General features: G+C 32.5%; 3 protein-coding genes and 1 long non-coding RNA gene across 4 annotated transcripts in view; 1 reads left to right on the forward strand and 3 right to left on the reverse strand.

Moving 5' to 3' along the window:
- LOC126740218 (5'-3' exoribonuclease 1) overlaps window positions 1-1,260 on the reverse strand; it is a 41,409-nt gene extending 40,149 nt beyond the window's left edge. Inside the window, exons 1-2 of the mRNA XM_050446153.1 lie at window positions 1,079-1,260; window positions 576-1,016 (exon numbers count right to left, since the gene is read on the reverse strand). Coding sequence (XP_050302110.1) covers window positions 576-1,016; window positions 1,079-1,153 — 516 coding nt within the window. The 5' untranslated portion in view covers window positions 1,154-1,260. The remainder of the gene's footprint in view (window positions 1-575; window positions 1,017-1,078) is intronic.
- Window positions 1,261-1,369: 109 nt separating this feature from the next.
- LOC126740221 (glia maturation factor beta) lies at window positions 1,370-11,489 on the forward strand. Its single transcript, XM_050446155.1, has 3 exons — window positions 1,370-1,562; window positions 1,620-1,716; window positions 10,545-11,489. Exons 1-3 carry the CDS (start codon window positions 1,560-1,562, stop codon window positions 10,865-10,867), a joined length of 423 nt encoding a protein of 140 aa, XP_050302112.1. The 5' UTR covers window positions 1,370-1,559; the 3' UTR covers window positions 10,868-11,489.
- LOC126740220 (protein cornichon) lies at window positions 11,489-13,202 on the reverse strand. The gene is made up of 3 exons (XM_050446154.1): window positions 12,939-13,202; window positions 12,417-12,673; window positions 11,489-11,919 (listed from the first exon to the last, which is right to left on the reverse strand). The coding sequence occupies exons 1-3, from the start codon at window positions 13,086-13,088 to the stop codon at window positions 11,895-11,897; spliced, it is 432 nt and encodes a 143-aa protein (XP_050302111.1). The 5' UTR covers window positions 13,089-13,202; the 3' UTR covers window positions 11,489-11,894.
- A 6,474-nt stretch (window positions 13,203-19,676) lies between these two features.
- Window positions 19,677-20,180, reverse strand: LOC126740732 (uncharacterized). Its single transcript, XR_007661979.1, has 2 exons — window positions 19,958-20,180; window positions 19,677-19,899 (listed from the first exon to the last, which is right to left on the reverse strand). It is a non-coding gene; the product is annotated as an uncharacterized LOC126740732 (long non-coding RNA).
- Window positions 20,181-22,030: the final 1,850 nt, after the last annotated feature.

A 22,030-nucleotide genomic window follows, 5' to 3' on the forward strand; every position in this document is an offset into this window, starting at 1 on the left:
TAAATTAAGTGTACTTTTTTATTTTTTTTAAATATATTTAACCCGAAATAAATATTTTAAGCACCTGTGTAAATTTAATTTTAACCAAAGTGGGTGATTAAATTTTACTTTTATTTAAATACATTTGACACTCAAAATATACTTTTAACAATACAGAAGGGGTTTTTTAAATTTTATTTTCGTTCGTTTATTAACACGCTAAATTGGGTAAAATAAATGTTTTTTTTTTAAATAAAAACAACCACTTTTTGCCAGTGGTTATTTTAACACGCACTAGTGTGGACCTATATAGACCACTTTTGCGTGTTAAAATTAACACTCCATTTTTTACAGGTACTTATTCATTATTGTGATGTATGTACATTACTCTTATGATTTTGACTTCAATAAATGATTTGAATTTGAATAAAGAAACTAATGCTTATATAAAATTTATTAGTTTTAGACCCTTATATTTGATACCACTGATGCCAAAGTACATATAAAAATATAATGATTTTCCCTTCTCCAAAAATGTGATATTAAAATTTGCAAGCATACTTCCATAATAAAGCTTATGAACTTTTATTACTTACCTCATGTCCGGACAAAATAATTTTTACATTCTTCCACAAAGGATCATTACTAATTTTGTCCACACAAAAATATTTCAATTGTTCATGTAATCTGGCCATAAATACTGTTCCTGGAGTAATACAATTTGAATCGAACCTATCTTCGGTCGGCAACACTTCACCCTTTTTCTTAGCTTCTAGCTCTTGCTTCTCAGCATCTTTGGCAGTCCTAAATCTTCTGCCCCTTTGCTGGTTCATCTTGGCCCTAGGAGCGACCCCATCGATCGCCATGAAAAATAATTTTTGAGGCCGGATCATCCGGAACAGCACCTCCAGATAGTGGAATATGTCCTCAAAGATTTTCTCCTCTGTTATGCGGAAATGGGGATTGTTGTCGTCGGGATGGGAGCACATATGGATAATTCCGTTCATGTCTAAGTACATATTGTCGAATTCGGGAAGCTAAACAGAGGTTTTTTTCCGGTAAATTAATATGGGGCCATTTTTGGGGGAATCACACGTACCTGATATTCTCGTACCAGTTCGCTGAGACATGGATAGCGTTCGCTTATGTAACGGAAAAATTTCGGGACACCCATTTTAGGAGCTTTTTTATACTAAACAATAAAAATATATATATATATAGAAGTACTTTCAAATTTTCAGATATTTCAGAAAAAAAAACCGACTCTGGGAGAAATTAATTCAGCTGGTCTTGCAGATTTCAACAAAACAAACATGTGTTGACAATTATGACATGTCAAATGTCATTTGTCAAATTTGATAGCTTACCGTCGATCTAATGTCAAAACTTTTCCGCTTTGTTTATGAATCATAAAGAAGGAAAACAGGAAATGATCAATGGTAATTGAGTAATTAAATACTATTCTCCCAACCCATCTCATATCTTTATGATATTTGGGAAGTGGATACGTTATGCTATTAAACTGCCATTAAAAGTTCAAAAACACACCTTTTTTTACTGCCCCAGTTACCATTATAAGAATGGTAAGGAATATGTATATTTTTAATTAATTATTTGTAAATATTTACATTTTATTTCAGTCCGGGAACGTGAACATATGTGAAATAACCCCCGAGGTAAAGAACGCCTTGAAGGAATTCAGGTTTAGAAAAGACACTGATACTGGGGCACTTATATGTAAGTACCTCTTAAAGCATGTCTTGGTAAAAGGCTAGTCTAAAAATAATTTACTAAAAGCTTTAGAAGAATTTTCTAATTATTTGTGGGAATATTCTAAACAATAGTCCCAAATATGGCCCAAAACTTCCCTAACTACTGAAATCTTTAACCTAGGGTCACACCTTTCCCCTTATAGTACACGGAAATTAGTCAGATTCATGTGGAATAGAAGAAAAAATTTATAATAAGGTGAAATTTTCAGGATAGTTAGTTTATATGTGTAAGAATATATATCAAAAAAGTTCCTACCCCTAAGAAGTAAGCTTCATCCCCATCTCACACCCCCTTTAGGGACATTGCACTGTTATTTTTTGAATATCTTTTAAAAGCTTGATCTTAGGGAAAAAACATAGGTATAGAAAAAGTTTTGCCACAAAATTCTCTACAAAAAAGATTCTATGATGTGTGTCGATATTTTTATGAGTTTTTATATTAATTAATTTTAAAATGTAGGGTTGAAAAAAATTAAATCTTAATTATATTAAATACGGTATTTAATCGATACATTTGGTACATTCAAGTTAAAGTGTAATAACATGGTTAAACCATTAGCATTCATAGATACCTTATCGAAAACCAAAGATAAAGACATAATACAGGTTGATTCTACTCAATTATTTCAAAGAATAGTATGCACTGTGCGCACAGCACATGAATTGAAACAATGTTTTGCCTTTGAACTTGCAGTGGTGCCTTTATCTATATTTGATGAAAAAGGACTGATGAGAAAAACTAAAAATTCATCATTATTTCAAGTTTTCAGATCCGTACCAGAACATCCGATTGATGTCTCCAACTGTGAGTATGTGATTGATGGAGGAAATCTAATTCATTGTGTTGTATGGCCGAGTCAGGGTACATTTTAAGGATATTCAAATTCAAATAGTTTATTGTCCAACAGGAAAATTCCCAATTACAAGACAATCGAAATAATTAAAATTAAAACAGTACAAGTTATAGACACCTTAATAAGTAGTACAAAAAAAATAATATAAGATCCAATATAGAGTGATAACAAAATTTAAAATAGCATAATTGTAAGAATATAAGACACACTAACCAAATGATACAATCACAGAAAAATAATCAGGTATCATTCAAATTAAGAGAGGAACACATCCTTTTTTAAAAAACATATTCAGTACTGCTAAAGATGTCGACATCTATAGCATTCATCTGATTATACCATGTACAAGCACGGCACAGTGGAGCTTTGCTGGACAGATTTGTTAAGTTAAGAGAGGGATAAAATATATGGTGCCTGATATTTAGAGCACATACGTTTAATTTGTTAGGCGGCATTATGAGGAAAATGTTACAATTATTTTCTATGGTTACGGTAATAATCCTACCAGCACAAAAAGTATCGAACGCCAACAGAGAATTTTAACCAGAAAATCTCCGGCTGTTATTTTTGATGACCATAACAGACCCTAAAGAAAAATTATTAAGCAACCTTGCCAACAAAGAACGATTTATTTCCCAAATAGTTCACACCTTGCAAAATGAAGAGATACGAACTGTGAGTGCGAATGATGATGCTGATACAATTATAGATCAAACTGCTATTCAAAAAACTTCTAGGTCTGAAGCGGTCTGAATTGTAGCTGACAAGATGTCAATCTGCTTACCTTAATTATTGCCTTAACCCCAATTGAAAAGGATATTAGACTAATAAGGGAGGCCCAAGGTAATATAAAAGCAAGAATTTATAGCTCTAAAGATTTACAGTTGTCAAATGTCCTTGAGAATGCAAAAGAAGCAGTTCTTTTTGCTCATGCATTTAGTGGAAGTGACACGTCTGCTTTTTTTGGAAAAGGTGAACTCAAAACTATACATTTGTTAAATTCTGAAGCAAATTTGCAGGAAGTAGTTAAAACCTTCAACAAACCAAATGCTAATAAAGAGGATATTACTGGAGCTGGGGAAATATTTACTCTTGCACTATATAAAGCAGAAAAAAACGAAACGTCAGTAAATCATCAAAGGTATGTTTTGTTTAATACCTCGGTGGGCCACTCTAGTCAAGCTGTTACTCTGGCAAGGCTACCCCCAACATTTGCAGCTTTGCAACAACATTCGTTCCGAGTTTACCACCAAATTCAGGCTTGGCATGGCAATGTTTTAGAATCAGAAGAATGGGTATGGAAGAAATCCGATGATATTTTAATACCTCTTTTTACTACTGAAGCACCGGCTCCCTTATCAATTTTAAAGCTAATATCGTGTGCCTGCAAAAAGGGCTGCGGAAAGCGATGGGGATGTTCCAAGGTTGGTTTAAGATGTTCGCTTATGTGTATATACTGTCACGGACAAGGATGCTATAGTGCGGATAGGACCGACGAAAGTGAATTGGAGCAAGAATAAATGCCTTCAAAAGTGGACTAGGCCTACTGGCGACACTTAAAAAAAAACGCGACAAACTCTACATCCTGGGTGGTGCGGTAACGTTTTTGTTACCTACCCCCAAGTTTGCCGTCGATTAACGTGAAAACCCATCATAATTTGCAGACGACCGATAGGAGCAGTTTTATAGAAAATTTAATTCTGAATATTTTTTAATTCCTCTGTTTTTGTCGTAGAACATCGCGTTTCCAAGATATTATTGGAAAACCAGCGCGGTGTCATTATAATCAGGTGAAAAAGGGGATGAAGCTCACCAGTTAGGGTTGGGAACTTTTCGATCCTGTATTGCTATCATTATAAACTGTTGATTCAGAAAATATCAGATTATTATAATTTTTTTCTTCTATTTTTTCCAATTTCCGTGTACTATTAAGAATTTCTCTATGTAAATGTAAAAGAATCATGAAAATATCGTGGACAGATTGTTAAGTTATGCCCAAAATTTTCCACTAGTAAAATATCTTAATATTGCAATTTGCATTTAATAAACTTCCTTTTCTTATGAAATTAATAGTCAACAAATATTTATAAAATATATAAAAAATTCTCTCTCAAAGCCTTTTTAAAAATATTCCAATCAATATTTTCAAAAAAATAATTAATTTTAAAAGTGCATTATACCCATTAATTGTAAGTGCTACACATTTTTTTAATAGTGTATCTTGTTATCTGTAGAAAATGTGATTACTTATTTTAGAGTTAAAGAAACACTTAATTTTATAATTTTAATTAGCACTATTTGTATCCATTGTAGTGCCCTGAGGATGGCCTAATTTAGGCTGAAGAGTCAACAATATTAAAATTTAAAAGCCGAGTTTCATTTGGACCCACATCAAATTAACTTAGCAGCTGAAAAAACAACGCTTGGGTCACAAAAAAATAACAAATTTACTAAATAATAATAATAATAATAATAATAATAATAATACTTCTTTAATTGCTCATATACATCCAACAGCTTGGCATCGTCAAAAAGTATTGTCTGTCAAACACCAATAATACAGTGCATAAAGGGAGACATTAATCTATCAGAGTTTTACCTACATAACATAGCAAGTAAAAAAAAACCTTCATTTTGTTTAAAATATAAAACAAAATACAATTTTGGTTCGCATCAGAATTGCTCACAAGTATGTATGAAACATTTATATACAGGTATGAAAGTATAATATTCGATAAATTTTGATAGACTAGGTTAAAGACTATTGTAGAATTCGTCCAATGAGTATGGACAGATCTCTTAAATCAGGTTTTTCGTTACTTGCTTAAATCTATTTAAATGTAGTTGTTTTGTGGTTTCGGGTATTGCATTAAAAAGTTTTATGGCATTAGTCATATAGCCCTTATGGGTCAGACTAAGCCGGTGTTGTGGAAGTAAGAGATTTCCCCCATGTCTGGTGTCATATAAGTGCCTACTATTTACTGTGCTAAATCTAAAAGAGTGTGGTCTAGCAAACATCAGACATTGGTGAATGTATAGGCCAGGCATTGTCATGATTTTTATGTCATGATAAAGCGTAATATTCTACAAAAACTTTTTTTGTAACTAATAGATTTTAAAATATGGTCTGTTTCATAAATTAGCAAATATTGAAGAAAATCAAAATCCAAAAATGCTTTATTGTATAAAGAGCTTGAATACTCTTATTTCCAAAGTTGTGGAAAAAATCAAAATATATACATGGAAATTATAAATTCTAAAATGCAAGAGAATGAGGTAGATACTTTTTTACACAATAAACAAAACACAAATATATAAAACTGAACAAATAAAAACAATGTCAAATTGCTTAAGCATCTAAAAAAAATTGTTAATTGTGATAGATCTCTTTGAAGATTTTTCATTCAATTTTTATATTAATCAACAATACATATTAATTTTTTTAAATAAACTATAGTAATAAATATAACTAATATTAAAAAATATTATTTATTAACTAATATTATAGTAGTTTTTAGTTAATAGAAATTTAGTTGCAGAATTATACAAAAACATTTAATTGATAGAAAATTGCAGTTTTGTAACCCTGAACACCAATTGTGAATTTGTATTTACAGTTTGACAGATATCAGCAGTTATTATGTAAAAGATCTGATGAGTGTTTTGGTATTTATAATTATTTTTAAAATGTTTTTATTAAGTATAAATTATTTCACACAATTATTACACCTTTAGGACAGAATAACTTAAAAAAATAAATAAATCCATAAACCAAATATAGTAATTTATAAATAAATTAAGTACAGTAACTTGGTGACAAACCTGAAGGAAAACACACTAGTACATTAACACTTAAATTGGAAAATTGAAAATGAAATAAACAGCAGAAAAAAATAAACAGCCACACAGTTAAAATTGCTCATTGAAAAGCTCCTGAAAATACATGGCTCATTACAAGCTTGACATTACAAGCTTGCTTAAACCTCTTTTCATTGCATCTAAACCTCTTTAAATCCTTCTTAAGCTAACTGGAAAATGAATGAAAAGCCTTCACCCAAAAATAATGGATCCATGACAAAGACCAAAGAATAGGCATCAATAGTTCTAACCAGTGTCTGCCTATAATTTTTGTGGTTCAGAGAAGCTGTTTCTTATTAAAATATCTCAATTGCGCCTTGTATGTATCCTGATGCTCTCTTTTGCAAAATAAATACTGTGTGCATCATATATTTAGCAGAAAAACCCTTATTTTAGCCAAGATTCTATGAATGCAAAGTAGGCCTGTCTCAACATGGTTTTACCAAGTTCATTCATTAATATTTAAGTTATTACTTTACTTTTTCTTCTTATTCTTAGAGCAAATTATAACCTTTATAATCCTCTGATCAGACTTCGACCCTTTATGGACAACTGATTGAATCCTATTGCTTAAGTAGGACTCAAACCAGTCTTCCAATTTTTGCAGAAGTGTTCTATGACTGATAATCAAAAGCTTTTGCCAAAGCATAAAACACAGCTCTTCTAAAAAATACAGCATTGTTTGTACATTTGAATTTTAGGAAGCCATATTGTGCTGATTTTAGTATTGTTTTTCTCTGCAAAAGCAAGGATCTGTGTCTTAACCAGTCTTTCTAAAATCTTAGATAGCATTGGTAACAGAGCCACTGACCTATAGTTGCAAGGGCTATCCTGATTGCCACCCTTATAGAGAGGAACAATATTAGCTATCTGGGGAATTACCAGACCAGTTTCCAGAGATAAATTCATGCACATAGCACTCAGAATCAAATTGGGAAGTTTAAGCAAAACTTTAATTAAAATACCATCCCATCCAGGCTTTTTGTTTAATTTTTCTAGTATTTTTTTAATTTCATGAATATTAGTTGATAAGAAAAAGAAATATTCTTGAACATTTATATCTTTCATTATAAATATGCAGTTTTATATTTATTTTTATATTATCTGTCAAATTTTGCAGCAATCTCATTTGTTGACAATTTTGTATCTGCAATTTCAGTAGCCTTGTGTTTACTCCTCATTTCATTAACCACCCCCTGTGGATTGGATGAATATATAAAAAAATATAAATTTGCAAGACAAATTCACGTCTATAAGATATCTTATTATCTGAAAAAGAATTTGAATTTTCCATCGTTCATAACGCTTTACTTGACCTTTACATTATTTGTATTTATCGATCACCGGACGCTAATGTGCTGATTTTCTGCCAAAAACTACTGAGCTTGCTGGAATCCCTACCTATAAAAAGTAAATTGATTTTATGTGGTGACTTTAACATTGACTTCACCAGTGTGTGTGCTGCTCAAGAGTCTCTGCAGTCAATTTTTGATTCATTGGGTTTAGAAATGCACATCAACTCTCCAACCAGAATAACTAAAAATAGTTCTAGCACAATCGACTATATTGTGTCATCATTTATTCCATCATTCGTTGATTGTACTGTCTTAAATGCAGGGTTTTCTGATCATGAAGCTGTGATTTGTAGATTTTCTTTGGAATCTAAAAACAAAAATACTTTACGTCGATTAGGCCGTGTTTTTGGTGACAAGAATTTATTAAATTTCAAGAATCGGTGCCTTGAGTGCAATTGGGATTTTCTTTCTGATGATATCGATGATGAGTTTTCTAGATTTACAAGGACTTTATCAAATATTTCAGATTAGTGTTTTCCTTTGAGGCCTATAAAAATTAAACATCATAAGCCTTGGTCTACTTGTGGCTTACGTATATCAGCAAAAAACATGCGCTCATTATCGCATCTAAAAAAATTCTCCGTCAGCGACGTTTTCCACAATTAAGTCAGGCGATACAGAAGAGTTTATCACAAGACAATAAAAGCTGCAAAGGATGCCTATTATAACAAAAGGCTTACTGATTCTGGTAATGTGTCTAAAGAAACATGGTCTATTGTTAACGAATTGAGAAATAAATCTTCCTCGCCTAGCACTATCACTACTTCACTGGAGGACCTTAACAATTACTTTGTAAATGTGGCTAATGACCACCGTATCACCTTGTCACGATCCACTTTCGTATCTTTTTAATGGTAATCTGCACAGTTTCTTTTTCACCCCTGTATCATTCACCGACCTTCGAAGTACAATTAACGAAATAAAAAATAAATCATCGTCTGGTACAGATGGCCTAACTCTCAAAATGTTTGCAAACCTGCCTGATTGCACCTTAAGTCACTTGGTGAACCTAGTTAACATGTCATTTCAGAGGGGAATCTTTCCAAGCTGCCTTAAGACTACAATTATTATTCCACTGCATAAAGGAGGGGATAAAGATCAAGCCTCAAATTATCGCCCAATAGCACTTCTCCCAACTTTATCTAAGATTGTTGAAAGACTGGTTAAAGAAATGGTTTTGTCATTTTTGCTTAAATATAGAATTTCTTAAAGGCATTTGATTGTGTTAATCATAATATTTTAATTAACAAACTGCAACACTATGGGTTTAGAGAATCTTCTCTTAAATGGTTTAAGTCATATCTTAGTTTCAGAAGTCAACTCGTGAAGGTTGATACGACAACATCTTCATGCCAACCAATTGAATATGGTGTGCCGCAAGGTTCAGTTTTGGGCCCTATTTATTAATGACATGGCCAATCTGGATATCAGCGGCAAAATTTGTCTGTTCGCCGACGATACCAGCTTTACTTGGAGCACTCCAGATATCACGTCTCTGCATGCAACTATATCTAACGATTTACTTACCATTAAGTCCTGGTGCGAATCCAATCTTCTATGCTTTAATATCTCTAAAACCAAGGTTGTATCATGTAAAAGTACCATTCAACCTTTTACTCTACAAAATACCAGTTTGGACACCTTATCCACAAAGTTAAGCTCAGCATGTTTTGCCATAAGATCGATTTCCAAAGAATTAAGCTTTTTAACATCTAAATCAGTTTATTTTGCCCTTTTTGAGCCAAATCTTCGTTACGCCATTCCATTCTGGGGTTCATGCTGTGCCACTCAATTTGAGCGCGTATTCAAGTTGCAAAAGAGAGCGATAGGCTATTTACTGGGACTTGACACTACAGCTCACTGCCAAAAATACTTTAAAAAGATAGAATATTAACTCTTCCTTCACTGTTTATATTTGAATCTGTTTGCTTAATCCGAAAGCATGTGTCAGAATTTCCAAAGAGGCCTTCTCATAACTATCCACTTAGAAAAGCAGAGCATGATATTTATCTGCCAACTCCACGGTCGGAATTAGTAAAAACTTCTATACTCTATAGAGCAAAAAAAATGCACAATCATCTTCCTTTTACGATTAAATCTATGACAACGTTTTCCTGTTTTCGCCATGCCTTAGAAGCTTAACTATTGGAAAAGGCTTTATACACAGTAGAAGACTTTTTTAATCTTTCCTTTTAAATACCACACACACACTGGCCCTATTTACTTTATAGTCTCCATCCCTAGAATTAGTTATACCTATATTGTGATAATAGTCGTAATTTAACTTCAACTTATTTTGTATACTTCTTTTACCTAATTTACATTTTTGTATTGTTTTATATTCTTTTTAATATCAACTTCTGACTTTATAAACATTTAGTTGTATAAGTAATTTGACCATGTACAATAGGTTACCTATTTTGTATAAAATCTAAATGTCTTTTGTTTTTTGTGTACTCATGTGTTTATTTATTTATATTAGCTTTGTCTACGAAATTTATAATTGTTTGTTAATAAAGCGATTGTATTGTATTGAAGAAACCTTCTTTGTCTATCTTCAGTATAATTTTAAATTGGCTTGAAACTTGCTAAGCAATATTTCCTTACTTTTAAAGTAAATTTGAAAATCACAATAATAAAAAGCCTATAATTTTCCTAATTCTTTATTTAATTTTTAAAATCCCTATAAGTCTCTCAAGAATAAGGTTCTTAACCCCAATTTTCAGTGAAAGTGGACAGAGAAAAACAACAAATCATCCTCGACGAGCAACTAGACAATACAACTATCGATGATCTCCAAGAAAACTTGCCGAGCCACCAGCCCCGTTTCGTCGTTCTTTCCTATAAGCAAGAGCACAAAGATGGCAGGATATCTTACCCACTTTGTTTCATATTTTTTACTCCCAGAGATAGTCATGCCGAATTGCAAATGATGTATGCTGGCTCTAAGTTGTCTTTGCAAAAAGAGGCCGATGTTTCTAGGGCCTATGAGATTAGAGAGCTTGAGGATTTTACCGAGGAGTGGTTGCTGTCCAAACTTGGAAATTAACCAGATTTTATTACTTATGAGTCAGCAAAATATTTTTAAAAGTTTGTTTACACGTTTTAATCTTTTAGCTTGACCTTAGGTTTACTTGGGAAGGGTTATTAACTTGCCACAAGCCTACTACTACTGGTGAATCATTGAACTTAGTGACCTCCCAAGTGAACTTTAGGACTTATGTAGTTTTATTGCAACACAAAATAATTGGTTCCTATTTAAAGCAGATTTTTTTGTTCAAAAAAATATGTATTATTATGTAGGTAAAATGTTTATGAACATTGTTGCCAATTTGTTTTAGTTAGGAAAGATAATTTATAGCGGCCATGTAGCACGTTCTTTGAAAGTTTATTATCAGGAATGATTCTCAAAAGTTGTATTTTATCTTTAAAATATCAAATATTTTTTATTCTATATGTTTATTCCTACATGATTGTATATATTGGCTTTTACCTTATCATAAGATTTACTCACATGGCAACGATTAAAAATGCCATTGTTGAGAATGTGTATTGCCAAAAACATTCCCAAAGAAATTCCCCCAAAAAACATTGCAAAGACATAATATACAGTATTTGATTTTTTTATGTATCTTTATGCTGAAAATTTTAATATAATGATTATTCCATAACAGTGTCATTCATTTATTTATTTATCCTATATTTACAAAAAAAACTATGCAATATTCATACCTTACAGAGTGTTATGATATGGTTGTTAAAAAGCATTCATTTAAAAACTTATTTGGTAAAAATTCATGCTTTTTTTATTACAACTATATTCAATAGGCTCATATTAACATCCCATACCAGAATGACCATTGAAAGCACCTCAAAGTGATTAAAGTTAACTGACCATAAAAAAACACAATACATAATAAATACACTAGTTTCTATCTTAAACAAGGATCAGTTCTAAAATTTCTTAGTCACTAAAAAGAAAATTACACCTGGAAAAAAATTAAGAAATTTTAGAACCGAAATCCCATTTTTCTTATTTATTATCCACTTTGATCGAAGATCTTGCCCATTTTGCCTTACTGGATCAATGTATAAATCATGCTGAAAAAGATTTGCAAAATTAGATTTCGGTTCTAAAAAGCTGAAATAAAAATAACTAAAAAGTCAAACTATGATTCAAGCTATAATTTGTCAAGGGGCTACTTTGGAGTTATTTCAATTTTAAAATAGCATTAAGAGTAATTATGGTAATTAAAAAAACATTTGTTTTTCATTCATTTCATGATATTCTCAAATTTGTGCTTAAGACAAATATAAGTTTCCTTACAGTAGGATACATGTGATTTCTTACTAAATTTATAGCTTAAATCATTGAAAATAATGGAAACTACAACACAGCCAAGAATCAAAACTCTTAACAAAACTGGTTCAAAAAAAAGTAGAAAAAATATAAGATTTGTTTTAAAGCTTATAAGTCAATGTTAGTTAAAATCCTACTTAAATAAATATATGTACATGGTGCCTTTAAAGACAGTCCTTAAAAAATATCACAAAATCATTTTTCTTTCAAAGGAATAGATTCCAAAGCCATCACATACCCATATAAGTAGTAGAAGAAGGAAATAAGGTAAAATGCAAGCTTAATCCATCCTTCTCTTTGACAAAGTGTGAGCTGGTCAGAGTTCATAATGCTTGTGGGATCATAGATTCCCACTGTAGACATAACTGGTCTTGTTCTATATCTGTTAATGTGGTAAAGTATGAGGGGGAGGTTTATGAAGAAAGTTAACCATTCTCCCGAAAATACTAGTAGAAGGTTGAACAATGTGTGTAGTATATATTCTGGAAGAACTAGCTGTAATAAAAAGAGAAAAGATAGTCAGTTTATTTGCAAGTACTTTGGTCTAAATGGTAATTAAGAAACAGGTTCTGTTAACGATTATGCACATAATTCTCTATGATAAATGAGTTTATATGTAATAAACAAGTAAGTGATTAAACATGAAAATGGGAGGGTCAATAACCTATAGGAGACCAATCCAAACAACTTTGGCTTCCGATTGTAATGTTAAATATTTACCAAAATACAATTCTGTAATGTTTATGCTATTAAGACTTACTGGATTTAAGCTATTACATTGATCAATAGGATTTTTATAATCCGTTTTCAACTCATCTATGGCAATGACATGGAAAAGTGAGAAGAATATTAAAAATGCGTCTCCTATGAGGGCGGTGATGTACGCGAAGGCGGCGAAGTTAAATGCCATTACTGAAACTACTCTATTAATACGTTTTTTTCGTTAAAAAAGCCGATAATATAAAGAAAATTGAAAAGCAAATTCATTAACTATCGCCAGTTTTTTTGAGGTTAGGTTTAAAGGTTGACATTAGGGACAGTTAACTATTAGCAACGTTGCCAGTATTTCAAGATTTCAGAAATTCCTTAATTTCCAGAAATTATCTTTTGCACTTATGGAGTATGAATATTAAAAAAAGTTGCATTTTACCGCATTTTCCGACTTTTAACCTTTTTTTCCATTTTAAATTTTTAAATAATTATTTCCCTCAAAAAGGGAAACTGCCAACCAAATGGCAACGTCGCATATAGTGACAGGGGAGACAAACGCTATATCCTTTTGCGGGGGATTTACATGAGCGATTAATTAGCGACGGGAATTGCAAAAGTGTCAATTCCCTTATATTATAATTTAATGTCTTAATATATTATAAAATACTAGTTTTTAACACGTTGAGCCCCGCGTGCCCACCGGTGGGCATTTGGATTTTACTTCCAGGGACCAAATTTTCATTCTGGATATTTTTTGTTAATATAATATGATCAATACTCTGTCGACTTTTGGTTGTTTTTGTAATTTTTTTGCGGTGACCCACGGATGGGCACGTGGTCCCAGAATGCTATTTTACATTTTGGGACCGAATGCCCACCCGTGGACACTAGCTTTAATGTGTTTTTTTGTTTTGAGTTAAGCAAATATGGCTAAGAAATATCTATCGGATCAGGAGTTGGCAAAGGAGCTGATGAATCTGTCCGACGACGAGTCAAGAGATATAATAGAAGACGAAATTACCGGATTTTCAGATGATTCGCTCGTAGATAAAGATTTTATTCCTGTTGAAAGTGATCTATCATCCGATAACGATTCATCCGGTAATAATTCAGATAATTCTGCCATATTATTATCCGAAGACGAAGATCTAGACGATAACGTACCTCTGGCGACTTTAACTACTAAGCAAAAATGGGATCACATTCAAGGAGACCGACTGTCTTTCAGTGAAAGCCCTCAGAATGTTGGTGTTGTTCCAGCTGTTAATGCAGACTTTGCAGGGAAAGAACCAGCTGAATTCTTTAACTATATTATCGACGATGAGATGATTAATCTATTTGTGACTGAAACTAATAGGTTTGCTTCACAGCGAATTGCTGCGGCAATAGCAGATCCAAACCGAAAGGCCAAGGTGCCGAAATAGGTGGATACCAATCCCGTGGAAATGCGAAAATTGTTTGGCATTATATTATGGATGGGCCTTCTTCCAATGCCTCAGTTACGGGATTATTGGTTAACCAAATCGTTGTACCAAAATCGCATACCCACAATTATGAGTAGAAACAGATTTGAAGGTATTTTGGGCATGTTCCATGTAAGTGATAATGAGAAGGACAGACCCTCTGATGACCGACTTTACAAAATATCCGAATTTCTTGACATGCTGCAAAAGAAATTTAAGTCCTCCTACATGCCCGAAAAAGACATTTGTATCGACGAAAGTAACGTTCCGTTTCGAGAACGCATTTATTTCAGACAATATATACCCAATAAGCGACACCGCTACGGTATAAAGCTTTTCAAGTTGTGTGTATCTGGAGGATACACCTGGGATATCAAAGTATATACCGGCAGAGAAAAATCAAGTGAATTTGCAGTTTCTGAAAAGGTAGTCATGGAATAGATGGAAGGTCTTTTGGACAGTGGCCGCACACTTTACACTGACAACTGGTACACGAGCGTATCATTAGCCAAAAGACTGATTGACTGAAAAACGCATTTAGTTGGTACAATTAGAGCAAACCGCAAAGGTAATCCTCAGGAACTGATAAAGGAAAAGTTGAATCGAGGTGGAATTGTAGCTCGGCAAGATAATGACAAAACTGTAGTCCTGAAGTGGAAGGATAAGAGAGACGTCATCATGCTAAACACCAAACACGATGATTCTACCGTTACTTTAGCAAAGAAAGGAAAGGAAGTTATTAAACCGAAAGTAATTGTTGACTATAATCAGGGCAAGGCCTTTATCGACTTGTCGGATCAAATGTCAGCATACGTTTTCTACAGCTATACCTTTTCTAAGGCGAACTTCAAAATGGTACAAACGCCTAGTGTTTCATCTCATTACTGCTACAACAATAGTAAACGCGTTACATCTTTACAATAAAATAAACAATAAAAAAATCAGCATCACCACTTTCAAAGAAGAGGTAGTTTCAGGTCTCATTGAAAACGACGAAAACTTAATACTGTTTCTCGTCCTTCCACGTCAAGAACGCAACGCTGCACGTTGAAGGAAGTGGAAGGCCAAAAACGAGTTACTCGAAAGAGATGCACTAAATGCTACAGCGCCATGTCAATGGCTCACAATGCTGCGTACGCCCGAAAAAATGCGAAAAAGGTCAATACAATTTGTGTACCGTGTAATATTCCCCTTTGTATTACTTGTATTACTTCCAAAAACATTTGGCTTAAAACTTTAGTGTCAGCAGTTTCTTTGTGGCAGTGTGTATTTCGTCAAACGTTAGGTCGTTTTAGTAAGTTTTATTATATTTAGGTTAGTCATTTTTATGGTATTTTAAGTTTTGGTTACATAAGAAAACGACTGTTTTTTTATGATAATTTATTTTTAAGTTTTAAGAGTATTTTTTCTGTTTTAAGGTAATATAACATGGTATATTAACTCAAATGTTGTTTTTTTCTACTCTTATAAACTAAATACCTAAACTATCCAAACTGCCCAACCCAACATAAATTATTTGTGGGTCATCCGAGGACCAGACCGTCGTTTGGTATAGGCAGAATCAATGTAATCCATGCTCACGGGTGAGCACGCGGCCCCTGAATAAGCGATGCGATGTGCCCACCGGTGGGCATGTGGTCCCAGAAAGCAAACTCCTTTAAAAAATTTAACTTAAAACTTTTTATTAAAATTTTTATTCCATATCGTAAAATTTAACTGTGTCGCTTAACTTTTAAGCTTTTAACACCTAAACCATGCTTAAACCGAACCTGTGGAAACAGATAAAAAGTTGCTACAACACTAAATGAACCTAAATTTGTTGCTACAAAATATTATTATTAGTGTAATCGATCTTTGTAAAAAGAATTTTTTCGAATTTTGTAAAACAATAGTAAGAGATAAATAAACAATATCAACATTTTAGGTAATATATTTATATTTATTTATTAACAAATGGGTTGCTACTGTACTAATTGACTGCTGTATTTTGCTACAATGCTTAGTTAAATTTATGTATAGAGCTGGGAGAGAAAGTCGCTATTTATTTGTTGAGGAATTCGTTAGCTACAGGTTAATGGTAGTATCTAAAACCTTCAGGATAATTAACATTTTTCAATACTTAATAAATTATAATATATATGGCACATTGGACTGAAGTTTTTACATTAATGTATGTTTATTAGGGCTGGAATAGAAATTCAGTATTTGCGATTTCACTGAGAACAAACCATTGGACACCATTCCTACAGTTTTCTAAAAATGTGAATTGTGACCTTGTCGGGAGCCACCACAAACGCAATAAAAATTGTGACAAAAAACAAATATTAATTAATATATTTATATTTATTTATTAAGGAATGGATTGCTACTGTACTAATTGATTGCTCCAATTTTAAGTCCATATTTATTTATTGCGGAATGCGGTAGCTACAAGTTAACGGTAATACCTATTCAAAACCTTAGTGATAGTCAATTTAAATTGTATGCTTTGTGACATTTATGATAAGTGTTAGGTACAACAAATATTTTAAATAAATTATATTGTTTATGCAACATTACTTTACCCATTGATCATCTAAAAAATAGGTGGGTACTAAACTAATTGAATTGACAGTGGTTACTGCAGGTTCACATATTAAAAAAGTTGCGTATTTCCCCAAAAAAAAAACCGATTTTGATATAATATCGCTTAATGCCTAATCTATGCTTAAAGCGATCCTGTGTAAACTCGTAAGAAGTTGCTACAACGCTAATTAAAACTAAATTTGTTGTCTTAATGAAAATAATTCTTAATTCGATTTTTACAATTATGAGCAATAGAGCAATAATTATCGATAAAGGCTAGTGATAATCATATAATACAAAAATATTAAAGAATATATTTTATCTTTTTATTGAGGAATGCCTTAGCTACAAGGTAAATTCAAAAACCAAAGATTTGCTAACATTATTCAACCTATTGTTCATGTAAGATAAAGGTTGCTAATAAACTAAGTGAATTCATACTTGTTGCTACACATAAAATAAAGGCATTAAAAAATCAGGAATAGAAGAAGAGTAGGTCAAAATCTGAGACAATTTAATTGACGATTCTCAATATATATCTTTTTAAGAGGAACATTGAGTCAGTTGCTATCATCGAATTGTGCGGTAGCAACTAATTTGATAATAAATTGGTTGCTCTAGTATACAATTTTTATTGTTGCTATACCGAGAGCTGGGTGCGAAAATCGGTATTCGTATTTCTATTTGATTAAATCCGGCGATAATTAGCGACTTAGTGGTAGAGTAACCATAACATTCTCTTACCATTTCTCTCTTATATATTTTACTAATTTATACTGTTTTGTGATTTATTAAACCACAACCCTAACGTAATAAAAGTAAAACTAAAAATAAAAATAAAACTATAAGCCTAAAAGCACGCACGTACACTGAAAATCGAGAGTGAAACTCCCCGAAAACGTATACGGACGACCGTCGCATACCGTAGCTATTAAAAGCGTGATTTACGGTCCTAAAAAAAGGCCGTTTAGTGAAACGTTCTTATACAAATCGCTGGGCCGGTAAATGAGCGCCATTTGTCAAGGGGGGCTTAATATACTTCGTAGTTAATTTCGTCGCGCGAGACTCCCACAAATCTGCATCTGTTGACAGGGGCCCCCGATGCGATTTCTCGCGCTTGTTCATTATCACTTTTCGAGGTTCTGCACTTGGTATATGAGGTTTGTTTAATTGAGCTGTTGAAAGATCGAACGAGGTGGGCTCCTGTATGTATTTGAAGCTGATAAGAGGATTTTTGTAATAAAAGAGAATGTCTAAGAACGTTAATTGACGTCGTTTTTATGTCGCCTTCAGAACGTGGCTTGGAAGTGAAATATGCTTACGTCGTTAGTATATATAAGAACGTGTTTGTGCACCCATTAGGTATCTTTGAAACTATGTATTTCGTTACCTCAAAAACTGCGCTCTCTACCATCGCTAGATGATCTCAAAACCAAATGCCATAATTCTTCATTGAATTTATACAGGATTTATAATAGAGCTTAATTGTCTCTGTCAACACACTCCAAAGTCTTCGTATCCAAGCACAGTTGCTGGAAAGTCTGAAATTTATCGTTTTGCTTTTAGGTAAGCTCCAAAAAATTTAAAGGTAGAATATTAAAGACCTGCTATTCATCGCTCTCAATTTTGCTAAAATATATAATACCAGTTTTATCAATATTGATGTCCAGAAATCTACCATATGCACTGATCTTCCACTTCACCAGCTATATATCTTAACAGACACAAGATGGAGTAGCCATCGAGGTGCTATAATTGATGTGTCATCTGCATATTAGCAGATGATCTCCTGTAAAATCCTTCGAGATTCCATTTCGGGTGAGCCATTTTAATATATGCACCCAAATTGCTCCGAAAGTAAGTGAGATACAAAAAAGTGTTTGAGACCAAACTTGTTCAGGACAAAAGGGACATGTATCTGTGGAAGTCATTTTGACCTTGAGGTCGTTTTCAAAGTTAATTCAAGGTTAGAGTAATTTTTTTAAATGGAAATCTCTATTTCTTGCAGCGGAAACTTAAATTCCAAGACGATGTGGAGAGTAGTTGGAAAATTAAATGTGGTAAACATTGCAAAAAACAAATCTTTTTTCATGGAGATTTCCGACCAAAATTTGTGTGAAAATTGGAAAAAATGTCTATCGGTGATTGCCGATCTACAAGAAGATGTGATGCTGCACACACACCAGCACCAAAATCCATTTTCCATTACCCTTACCTTACAAGAAGTCTGTCCCCGAAGATAAAATACTTAGTATATAAAAAAAAAGTCAATAAAAGTTCTTAAAAGTATGTTTAAGTGAATCTCTGAAGTTGAACAAGCATATTATAAAGCAATATTTAAGATAAAATAAGTCTTTTTTGATATATTTAGTGCTTTTCTAGATGTGTTAATTTTTTACAAACTTTACATGAGTTAGTAAGTTACTTTCTTTAATGTTTAAACAATAAAAGTTGTCTGCTAAAAGCAATTTTGGCAATAACATTTTTCATTCCGAAAACATATAGTTGTATTGTATGTTTTTCTAAATACTTTATTGCTTTACTACCTTATTTTCCTAGGTTTTCTGCATGAATCTTAGGGGCTTTCACTAATCCCTACCGATTTTAATCAAGCCTGAAAATGTACCTTGTAACATTGCCCGAGTTATAATAATCGAAACGTTATCTGTCGCTTTTCTTAAAACTAAGTTCAGTGCACTTATAGTATAACTCTGAGGAAACGATATTATATCGACCTATGTTTATAAAACTGAAACACCTTGTATAAACTAAATGACATTTATTAACTGAATTATAAATATAAAATGTTCTTAAGGGGGTCCATCCTTCTTGTCTCTCATATACGGTATATAGCTTATGGTAGCCAACAAGGGAATCACGAAAAAAGCATTTATAATGAGCCCGTACATCAGTTTTTTACCTCCGGACATCCTAACTTTAGGCATTGTCGTGAGGAAATGCCCTTCTGCCCTGTTAGCCATCCTAAATTTAAAAATACAGGTTTTTCTATTCTTAAGTAATTTTGTTGAACTTTACTTACTTTTCTTGGTTTTCCCAAACTCCTTATTTTACTTTTTTAAAGCAATATTACTGACGTGTTTGTCAAACTGATGGGGTCTCTATAGTTACCATATCGGGTGTCAGTCATATATACCGGGTTGTAGAATATTTACTTTTATTAAAAATATAAAATTACAAAAAGCACATTCTACAAAAACTGGAACTTTTCCAATTGGAAATCAAGCTTTATTACGCGTATTTTGGAAACTGGTGAAAAATATATAGTCAAATAGTTTGAAAACCAACTACAGACTTATAAGTATCTTGAGCTGAATTCCTAAGGTCTAATAACGTTAAGTATGGCTATCTAGAGTAGAGTAGTAATTGATAAGTATGTATATACCTTTCTTTATCTTTGTTACACGTTGTTATTGCCCTTAGTCCCTCTTCCTCTGATATACATAAAAGGTACTAAATTGTATATATTTGGGGCTCAGTTGTCTTAGGGATCCTGAATGTTTTAAAGGTTGGAATTTAGAAATAATGTTGGTGCCGACAACTCAAATCGGAAATTCTTCCGTTTATTAGCATCCCAAAATTTTGCGATGAATCTATGAACAGCCATAGGCGACAAGGAACTATGGATATTCGGTCGTACTCGGCATTTACTTTAACATTCTATTCACTAGCATTATTCATAGCATTCATTCACGTACAGGCCAATACCGTCGACACTTACTAGTCGGTCTATGGTAATTTCCGGTTGAATGTATATACATCTATACGAATTCATGGATATTTGGTCGGGAGTAATATATATAATTGCAATATAATATAATTCAAATATATATATGCTTAAATATCAATATTTAGAAGAAGAACCAATTTCCAATATGTCAAAAACTAATACAATCTCACCGCAACTCATATTTAAAGAATATGGCAACCTAATCCAGAGTCAGTTAGAATTTTATGGTAGATTAATTAATAAATTTGTTTAACAGAGAAAAAAAAACATTCGCTTGGTCGAAGCAAACGCAATAAAAAATAAGGAGAAGGAAGGAAAAATAGACTAATTGTCCTTACATCAGAAATAATAATAGTAATAATAATGATAATGATAACTATATTTTTATTTTATAGGTATATTAGTATCTATATATATAGACTATATGAATTTAAGCATGAGGCTAGGGCAACCAATACAATATCATAAGGAGTAAAGTAAAGCATACAGCACTAGGACGTCCTGTAAAACGGAAGCGTTAATTTTTCCTTAAATCTCACCAATATTTGTGATTTTTTTTTCATTCCAACCCACTCTGCGAGGTCGAGACTTTGTTAAATGACTACAATTGGTTTCTAATAACTAATAAGTCTAGTAAGTAAACGCTTCAGATTCCAATAAGCCTCTCTTTCCATAATTACATCTTAGACAATAGGTTTGCATTGTCTAGATCGTTTATGAAGTCTCAGATATCAAACAAGCGATATCTAAACAATAAACTGTGATAAAACTGGTAACTCTCCTCCTCCTCCCCTTAAGACTTATATGCGCGACACATTTAAAAATACACGCACACGTTCCACACTAAATAATTTAAGAAAAAGAAAACGCATAAAACCGTATAGTGTCAATAAACATGTCAAGAGAAACTAAACCAATAAATTTCGGGAAAAATTAATGGCCCCTCTAAAATACCCGAGAATTTTCAATGAATCCGGGCTTTTCGTTGGGGGGATACCAAACTCGCGTACCCAAAAGCTAAATCGTGTGTATGCATTTACTTAATAAACAAACAAGTCGTCAGAACTTAAGGAGTATTTTGAAAAGTGTCATTTCTGAGCCGAGTGTTTAGTAAACTTGACGGGCGGGTTTTGAAAACACTCATTTTTGCTTTGCCAACATATACATCATGTTTGTAATATTAAAAAAATATATGTAATTACAAAAAAAAATATTGTAGGTATGTACATACTATGTACAGGGTGTTATTTCAAAAAAAAACTTTAAACTCAATGTTATTTAGATTAAGAATTTAAGACAGACATCTTTTTATCTTTTTGAACAACCCTTTTAATATACAAGATAAAGTTCTTAATCATTTAATTG

Source organism: Anthonomus grandis, chromosome 9 (genome assembly GCF_022605725.1).
Source record: "Anthonomus grandis grandis chromosome 9, icAntGran1.3, whole genome shotgun sequence".
NCBI classification, from domain to species: Eukaryota; Metazoa; Arthropoda; class Insecta; order Coleoptera; family Curculionidae; genus Anthonomus; species Anthonomus grandis.

What these genes read in the sequence shown, in the direction of transcription:
- LOC126740221 (XM_050446155.1), top strand. An exon ending in TGATACTGGGGCACTTATAT is followed by an intron (nt 1,717 to 10,544) that starts GTAAGTACCTCT and finishes CCCAATTTTCAG; the next exon opens with TGAAAGTGGACAGAGAAAAA.
- LOC126740220 (XM_050446154.1), bottom strand. Translation starts at nt 13,088, where the DNA reads ATGGCATTTAACTTCGCCGCCTTCGCGTACATCACCGCCCTCATAGGA. An exon ending in AATGTAATAGCTTAAATCCA is followed by an intron (nt 12,674 to 12,938) that starts GTAAGTCTTAAT and finishes TTTTTATTACAG; the next exon opens with CTAGTTCTTCCAGAATATAT. An exon ending in TTCTTCTACTACTTATATGG is followed by an intron (nt 11,920 to 12,416) that starts GTATGTGATGGC and finishes AATCTTTTTCAG; the next exon opens with CATGATTTATACATTGATCC.